The sequence below is a fragment of the Otolemur garnettii genome, unplaced genomic scaffold (assembly GCF_000181295.1).
Source record: "Otolemur garnettii isolate 467f Iridium unplaced genomic scaffold, OtoGar3 scaffold00016, whole genome shotgun sequence".
NCBI classification, from domain to species: Eukaryota; Metazoa; Chordata; class Mammalia; order Primates; family Galagidae; genus Otolemur; species Otolemur garnettii.
This window is the reverse complement of record NW_003852411.1, coordinates 2,437,872-2,447,174: the sequence shown is the minus strand read 5'-3', so window position 1 is coordinate 2,447,174 and position 9,303 is coordinate 2,437,872. Positions and strand designations below refer to the sequence as shown.

Below are 9,303 nucleotides of genomic sequence, written 5' to 3'. Positions count from 1 at the left end.
AAGGGTCATAGTATTAGGAAGGTTGGGAACCACTATGAGGGGGTAATAATAAGTAAAAATCAATCAGTGTGAACTATGTCAGAGACAATATTAATCTAGGATTTCATTAGTATTTTCAAGAAGACTTGGAGAATTAGCTTATTTGTGAAAATTTAATTGCTAAGGTGAAATGTAGGGTGAATGAGGCTTATAGGAAGGCATGAGCACAGTTCATGGATAGTCTCACATTCAATGTTCTTATAAACTCTAGATTTATAGAAAGGAGGTATTTGTCATTGACTATAAGACTAGAACAGGATGAGAAAAAGAAACTAGATTCTTATCTTGCTTAGTTGCATTTACTGAGATTATTGAATTTCACCGAGTTGCAGGTGAAATTGCTCTTGCTAAAATTCACCTGATTTCTTTATTATAGAAAATAAAATCATAAGCAAGTCTAAAATGTTTAATCTTTACATTTAAAAATTATTCAAAGTTACTGTTTACACTCTACATACACAGAGAAAAATCTTTTCAAATTCATCTTTGTTGAAGCTTTTTCAAGTAAACTTTATGAAATTTCACTGAAACAATGCTGGTAACCCTACCTATAAGCCTTAAAGAACCTGGATGCTGTAGGAATCAAAAAAGACCCAGGTAGCGAGCCATGGGAACAAGGAGCCATAAAAGATCCAGGTAGACTCCATTCCCTAACCACTGAATGGTTATGCTAATTCAACAAAGTTGTCTAGGCCTCATTTAAAGTTTGCAAAGTTTCGTGTCTACATACAGGATCTATTCTTCCATGATCTTCTGTTTGCTGAAGACCAAAGTGTCTCTCTTGCAGCATTTTGAACTTTCCAAGGAGTGCTGAGTGCAAATGCAGAAACGGGCAAAGAATAGATACGTGTTGATTTTGTGGCAAGTGCGGCAGCCCTTTGCTTGCCGTCCTGTACTTCCAGAGTTAATCACTCCTTCTGTGTTCTTCCCTCAGTACATTCCTTTCTGATGGAGTCTCTCACTTGTGTCTGTCTGCCTTTCTGGACTGTAAACCATTAGGACAGAGATTCATTCCTCTTTGTATTTGTAGTAACTTGTGTCTGATACATTCTGAGAGCGCAATTAAAATTTGTCAAAGTAAGACATTTTGTTTCAGTGGGTCAAATATCTGTTCATGCCACAGACATTTCCAGGGTAGACATGTTTTTATTTTTAAGGTACAGTGTTATACTCATCGTTGTCACTTGTCCCACAATTTCTAATATCTACAACAAAATTTTGGCAAAATACTAAAGGCTCAATCAACGTTAATGTTAAGGTTGAAAAGGCCATTAAGCAGAGCCTTCCCTGCTGGTATTCAGGTGGTGGGGTAAGTAAAACCAAAAGGTAAAGTCAGCTCTGCAAAAATAAAAAGTTTCCCCATTTTTGCCATAAAAATTGATAGCTACAATCTGAAATGTTTGATTGAACCAATCTGATTGGTACTTTAAAATATAACATTTGGAATTTCAGGGCAAAGAAAACTATCCTGTTACTATACTAGGGGACACTTGCCATGATCCATTTGGAACATCCATAGAACGTACAGCATCAAGAGTGAACTATAGATTTTGGACAATAAAGATGCGTCACCACAGGGTCATTAATTGTAACAAATGTATCACATTGATGAGGTCTGGTGGTGGTAGCAGAGTTTGGGGCAGGGCGAGAGGTGGAAAGCATGTGAGAACTCTCTGTACTTTCCACTCGGTTTTGCTATAAGCTTAAAACAAAAATATAAAGCCTATCTTTTGTTTTTAAAAAAGATAACAATAAGAGTACATGAAGATACATGAAGATTTCCTTTTCTTAGGACGCCAACCTAAATACTTCAGCACAATTTCACACAGGAAAAATAAAACCCAGATTGCTGTGAAAGCCACTGTTTCTTCTTTGGGCTTTTTTGAAGTCCTCTACAATCTCGACCAAAGACATTGATTCAATAAAGTTGCTAGGACAGTTCATCTTTACAGTTTATGACACTCTGTGTGAGACTGATAGGGAACTTTCAATGCCCAGTCATGGACTCATCAGCCATGGCTGGCACAACGCGACCAAATTGCCACGCTCTGGCATACATGGGCTAGCAAGCGGCCTCTAGGAGAACAGCTACATTATCGTGCCGCTGAGATGCTTCAACCGCCAATTGTGGTGATACAGCTATGTTACAAGGGCTCCCTCTTTCAGGAGTTTATTTCTCTCTGTGAGCTTGTAAACATTTAGCTTGGAAATCAAGATTAGGGCAGCAAAATGTTGGGAGGTTTAAAGCAGTTTGTTAATTCAAAAGAGGCAAAATGTATTTTGATGCCAGGTGAGAGTTTCTTGAGGTGATGTCAAGAGAACTTTATTTCAGAAAACTATTTTCCCTATCTAAAGAAGGTTTGGCTTTTTAACAAGTCAGGAACCCCACATTTCCCAGACTTGGTGGGTCCCCTAACTTCTGCGGCTGCTCTCACCGTCACACTCCTTAATGTCCAAAGGCACCAGGGCTGCAGAAGCACACTCTGAAAACTGTCAATATATTTGGATGACAGTAATAGCAGGCCACCTAAAATAACCTGGCACTTATTTTTCTCTAACAGAACTTACTCAATATTATCTAGTGGCGTGAAAGATGACTAGATAAAGCCGAGCAATGCTGCAGACTCTAACAGGAAGGCAAGCATGGACTGAGCCACAGGAAGAGCTCAAACCCCTGTCTCTATGTCATCCGTCCCTGCGCCCCATGAGTTTTGTTTGGGTCACTCGCAAAGCGGTGAGCTCATCTCGCTAGTACTCTTTCTTAATGCACCCTGTTATCTTTTACACCTAATTATGCATGTTACATACAATGAATAAGGTCATCGTGTTGAAGTGTATGACTCTGTGCAAGTGATTTTTATAAAATTGTGAATAGGCTTCCTTCAAATATTCTGTATCTTGATGATAGAACCAACACAGACAAATTACTAGTCTCTTCCCTTTTATCAGCTGTCCCTAACACCATCAGAAGCCTCTTTAAGTAAAGGCTGTTGTCCTTTCTGGGGCAAAAGATGTTTAAGTTGAACTGGACACTGTCTAAATAAGCCACACCATGTAAACTCTGTAAGAGCTTCTATTTCACTAAAACCCTCTACCCTAATAAATAATTAGTCCTTTAGTCCCTTAGGTTTTTAAAAAACTTTGATATTAATTAAAGTAGACTACATCTCTCCAGAGATACTGACAAACTTTGTAAGATCGTCACCTAAGGAGTAACACTTGTGGTCTATGTGAATATATTTTTATTTTACCTTAAGTAGTTTTTCCTCAGATGCTGTGTGATTTTACTATCAATATACTTAGATCACATCTGTGTGTTAGTTATACTTTTATTTATTTATGGATTTGCTTTTATTTGACTTATTCTTTTCTTAACCAGTAATATGCAAAAAAATTAGTTTGGTATATTAATTACATGGCTAATACACATTAAAATAATATTAAATGCAATCAGTGAAACCTGGTTTCTTGTACCGTCAATGAATCCCCAACAATAAATTTAAAAATAAATAAATAAATAAATAAAATAATATTAAAAGCCATGGACCCATTAAAATCATCACATACGCCACCAGTAAGATTCTTAGCACATACCATGGAAACTACTAATGCAGAAATTTCCTCCCATGGAAATAAAAATGCAACCTAGACCGGGAAAACATGAGAATGACCTTCCCTAACTCTCCTTCCTACAGGACAGGTGCAAAATAATCAAACAGAAAGTATTTGTTTACTTAGCACTGCATCCTGGAAAAAAAAAACACTTAAAAAATATTGTCATCATGAATCCTATGTATTCAATTCTGATATGAGGACAATTAATGACCTAGTACATGGGGGGTGGGGAGGAAGAGCAGAGAGAGGGAAGGAGGGAGGGGGTGGGGTCTCACCCACCTCTTGGGGGTAAGACACAATTATAAGAGGGACTTTACCTAACAAATGCAATCAGTGTAACCTGGTTTCTTGTACCCTCAATGAATCCCCAACAATTAAAAATAAATAAAATAAAATAAAACATTGTCATCAGATGAATTTTATAGTCAAAGACTATCCAAAGCATAAAGGGGGATATGACTCCAACACTGAGCTTCTGTGTGATGCAATTAACAGAAACATTTGATTGGAATGTACAGCTTTTAAGAAGAAGCAAGCACTTTCTGGAACCAAAACCTGAGGCTCTCGATGCTGACATGTGGTATGTGTGTGCCTCTGAATGTTTAATTTTCTTTCCTTCTAATCAAGTGACCTGTTCTCATTTGGTTAAGTTTCAACCACAAGACATCACTGTGTGCTTTTTTTTTTTTCAAGATACACGTCACAACACACCAAGAAAAGGGGAACTTCCAGCGTCTGTGGTAATATCACTTGATAAACAGGCTCCTTTGAACAGCAAGCGCCTGTCTGCCCTCACTATATAAAGCAGCAGAGACATCGCCTCGCTAACATTTGCAGTGAGCAGACCATGCGAGCAGCAGCCATCTCCAGGTCAGACTTAGACAGAATGCCAGGAATGTTCTTCTCTGCTAACCCAAAAGAACTGAAAGAAACTGGACATTCACTTCTAGACGACAAAACACAAAAAAGGAGGCCAAAGACTTTGTAAGTTCATTCAGGAACTCACTTGGTGAATTTTAATGCAGGTTATCTTGAATGGCTAGAGGATTGAGGAAGAATGGAAGAGAACGTGAGTGTTTAGTTTGCCCAGATCAGAGCAATTCCTCATTGTGAGTGATAATGTTCCGTTGTGCTAAAATATAAATCGGATACAGCATTAAATTAGATGGTAATTTTTTTCTAGAGATGGACTTATAAAAATGAGCTTTATCTTAATATAGCAAAATGTTGTATCAACTATTTTTATTATTACATTTTATTATCATCTATTGCATATTTTTTCTTCTTATAAATGAGCTGAATTCTGGTGAAGAAATATGAATATTCACATTTGTGTCTTTTGTAGTGGAATGGACATGAAAGCGTACCTGAGATCTATGATCCCACATCTGGAGTCTGGGATGAAACCTTCCAAGTCCAGGGAAATGTATGTACACTGATCTATTAAACTATCATGATTGTTTACAAGAGTAGCCCATGCATTTAGGTCTGCATTAATGCTAGGAAGAGATTAATACTGCACATATCATTCATTTCTTTTAAGTCACATGTCAAATAACATCAGGCTGCATTAGTGCAAATGTAAATTAAATACAAACAGGTATACACACATATTTGCTATTTTTCTCACTGTCAGATTTTTATCTGTTTAGAATTTTTCAAACTTTACTGACAAAAAAATCTTACTAATTTGCATAAATGTTTTCCTCGCAGACTTTCTGCTGCTGAAGTACTGCAGTGGTCTCAATCTCTGGAAAAACTTCTTGCCACCCAAAGTAAGTACAGCTGAATGACAGTGTTTCCAGATTCTGCTCAGGACCCCAACAGATCGGATGGATCCAGTTAAATATTGTATTCTAGGTAGGATAGGCTGCAAAAGTTGTAGTTTTTCTGTGATCACTGATAACTTCGGCATAGTACATATGTAAAACATTGTACTATGTACATGTATCAGTTATCACTGATAACTTCGGCATTTACATATGTAAAACAGGGTAGCCATAAAGTCTGTGAGCAATTTTAAATCATACACAAACTTTATGGCCCATACTTAGCACTCTTTTAGACAAATTTGCCAACATAATTAGATGTTTTTCCATGGATCCCGACAGAAATAAAATTAAATATTGTGCCGGGGGTTTGAAGTTTAAAGGTTTTAAAAGTAAGCCAAATATCAAAATATCAATATCTCAATACATGAAATATAATTCTGAAAGCTGCTTACAGAATGCACTTTTGTACAGTTGGGTGGTAAAACTAGGATACAGTCATGTAATTAATTATTTATCATTCATACATTCATTAACTTCCTTGTTCATGTGACAGGCATTTTAGAGAAACTAAGTATTTACTATCAGAGATTTTTAAGTACGATTTTAAATAAGATCCCTTACTGCCTTGTAGGTCAGGGAGATAGTGTTCATTAAATAATTACAGTATATGTAACATGACATATGGTATACACATAGACGTGACAAAAGAATTTTTTAAACACAAAGGGTTTTGTGGTCTTGTGGGGATTTTCTGGTGAGAGGAGGTAAAGAATAAAATCAGCTTGCCATCCCCGGTCAAGGGCAATGCAATTTTACTGGGATTAGGCCCTTGTTCAGAGATATTGATAAACAGCTTGGTCTCTACCTAAAGGATGAGATTCTCTAGAAAAGAGAACCTCTCTTCTCCACAAACACCCTAAAGACCCTTGCTTGAGAATCAAATAGTTCAAACTAGTTCTTCCATTTTATTATCTGACATAGTTTAAAATTCAATCAAATAAGTACATGGCATAGAAACTGCCCCGATGAAAGTCTCAGTAAACACTAGCAAATAGAATCAGTAATGAGGTACATAGATAATACTGAAATGTAGGCCTAATATTTTCTGGCTAATGTGAATTAGATGGGGAAATTATATTTGTTAGTTATCCACATGATATTAACGCCCTTTGCCAATGATTGCTTTCCTAAAATAGTCTACATTCTGGCTAAGAGTTATTATACATAAGAAAAGAGGCTGTTCCATAGTCAAAACTAAACATGGTATGACTGCAGACAAATTTGTTTGGCCCCAGATTTTTTCTCTATGAATGAAAGAAAGTCTAAGGCTTCCCCCTCTCTGTAAACTGTGGCACAGCTATTTCAGCATTAGCCATGTCTTACCTTTGTACAAAAGGAATGCAATAAATAGTATTTTTCTTATAAATTTCTTCTTCAATTTATTCACTAGTTGGCTCAATTACTTTAATTATTTTGATCTCCTTTCTTTTAGCTGGTCAAGATGTCTTTGGAAATTTCTTAAAATCAGAGTTCAGTGAGGAGAATATTGAGTTCTGGCTGGCTTGTGAAGACTATAAAAAAACAGACTCTGATCTTTTGCGTTGCAAAGCCGAGAAGATATATAAAGCATTTGTGCATTCAGATGCTGCTAAACAAGTGAGTATGAAGTTCATTATCACTGATTTCTGGGTAAATGAACTTAGATACAGAAATGACATTTAACATATATAACAAGATGAAATCCTTTATGGCTATCATGATTTTCTTTCTATATATTTATGTATATAAATATAGTTTAGTGCAACCAATACCTAAATTTTTGTATTTGTGAAGATTTCATCACAGTATGATGAAAACGTTGATTTTGTAAAACTAGGTAATATGATGGAGGTAGGGGGAGGAGTCTGGTGATAGTGGCCAGAATTACTTTCTTTCTTATTTTTTTTTTTTTTTTTTTTTTTGGCCTGGCCAGGTTTGAACCTACCACCTCCAGTATATGGGGCCAGTGCCCTACTCCTTGAGCCACAGGCGCCACCCAGTGGCCAGAATTTCATATCAGGGAGTCCTTAATGAACTATCTCATCTCAGATAAGGATAAAAATACAGATTAGTTTGATATATACAATCACAGCAGCAAAATACATTTCCAGTTATCAGTAGTACCATCTTCTAGATAAATAGTCTGGGTCCAAGAAGACAATAGCTGCACAGAGAGCCTTCTCCTCCTGTCAATCTTAAATGCCCACATCACTATTTGCGATTTATGTACTACATAGTTTGGACATTCAACTCTTTCAGGTTTTCTTCTTCTGCATCTCCCATTTATACTTTATCTTGGAGCAAAGACCTTTTTGTGATAGTTCTTTCTATCTCTCCCATTCCTAGTATAGGGCTCATTTAGAAGAAGCATTCAAAAGATATTCCACCCAATTTAAATGAGGCCTTAAAACCACTTTTAGGGGCTTCAAAAGACACAGCCAAATCATAACATTTGTAATAAATAAGAAGTGTATATCAACAAATAATGATTTCTTTTTAGATCAATATTGACTTCCGCACTCGAGAATCTACAGCCAAGAAGATTAAAGCACCTACCCCCACGTGTTTTGATGAAGCTCAAAAAGTCATATATACTCTTATGGAAAAGGACTCTTATCCCAGGTTCCTCAAATCAGATATTTACTTGAATCTTCTAAATGACCTTCAGGCTAATAGCCTAAAATGACTGGTTCCCAGCTGAAGGGAATTAAAAGATGGTATCAAGTACGGAAGGAATGTGCCAGTTTGACTCCTTGGGTAGACAACTTGGCCCTTCGGGTGACTTAACAGGCCCAGAGAAGAACAAATGACTGAGAATGGATTAACATGGAAGTTATCCAGGCACAGAGCCGAAGAAGCGTATGCAGTATGACAACTGAAAGACCATAGAAGGGAGATGCAATGGTACCGTCATACAAAAGGGTGGAACTCTGTATCAGAAAATCCCTCAGGACCGAGAAGGCTGGGCAGCTCCAGTTACACAGAAACTGTGAATAAAGGTTATGAACTGATGATAATAAGCTATAAGCTCCAAGGTCAACTGATATTTATGCTACATACTATTATATAGAGTTTGTATTGAGCTGCTGAAATCTCTTTAACATAGAAAACTAGTTGAAATAGATGTCTTTTACAATTGCCGTTTATTGACACAAAGCTTTTTAGGTATTATTTTGTTTATTTGATTGTTTCTGGCTTGGACAAGATGGAGAAAACAGTGCATTCAACTTGAGCTATTGCTCTTAAAACCAGAAAGTTAAAATATATCTGTAAATTAAATTATCAGTGCTAACAAAAATATGAGCTTTGTATTAAAATATAAAAGCAATTTCTGTGTACATTTCCTTTCTGTTTTAAAAAGCATTTATTCCTTGGATTCTAAAAAGCAAGAAAGGCCCTCCCTTCTAGCATGTCTCAAGTTCTAAAACTATTATCAAATTAATACTATATTTTATGGGTTAAATTGGACAGAATTCATCAGTTTTCTCCCTGCTATCATAATGCAAAAAGAATCATACAAATGGAGTTGAGCTTGGAATCGATGAGAAACTGAAGAAGTCCTTAAAAACAGGACAGAAAAGTTATTTCAAGAAATAATATAATTAACAACACATTTTATTGTAATTTAAAATTTATAAATTTATAAAACCCAGATGTATTTTCTCATTGAATGTTCGTAGCAATCCTATGAAAGCTGAGACTCCGAGAGTTTAAGTCATCAGGTCCCAAATTTAGCTAACTCTCAATATTACCTACAATGTTAAAATGAACACCCATTTCTTTCTTTGGGGATCCCTTACCAGATGGACTGAATTAGAATCTCCACGGGGAAGAATAT

The 9,303-nt window shown here is 36.3% G+C and overlaps 1 protein-coding gene across 1 annotated transcript; it reads left to right on the top strand.

Moving 5' to 3' along the window:
• Positions 1 to 4,440: 4,440 nt before the first annotated feature.
• On the top strand, positions 4,441 to 8,797 carry RGS1 (regulator of G protein signaling 1). The gene is made up of 5 exons (XM_003785606.3): positions 4,441 to 4,638; positions 5,000 to 5,080; positions 5,368 to 5,429; positions 6,919 to 7,082; positions 7,966 to 8,797. Exons 1-5 carry the CDS (start codon positions 4,502 to 4,504, stop codon positions 8,149 to 8,151), a joined length of 630 nt encoding a protein of 209 aa, XP_003785654.1. The 5' UTR covers positions 4,441 to 4,501; the 3' UTR covers positions 8,152 to 8,797.
• The last annotated feature ends 506 nt before the right edge of the window (positions 8,798 to 9,303 follow it).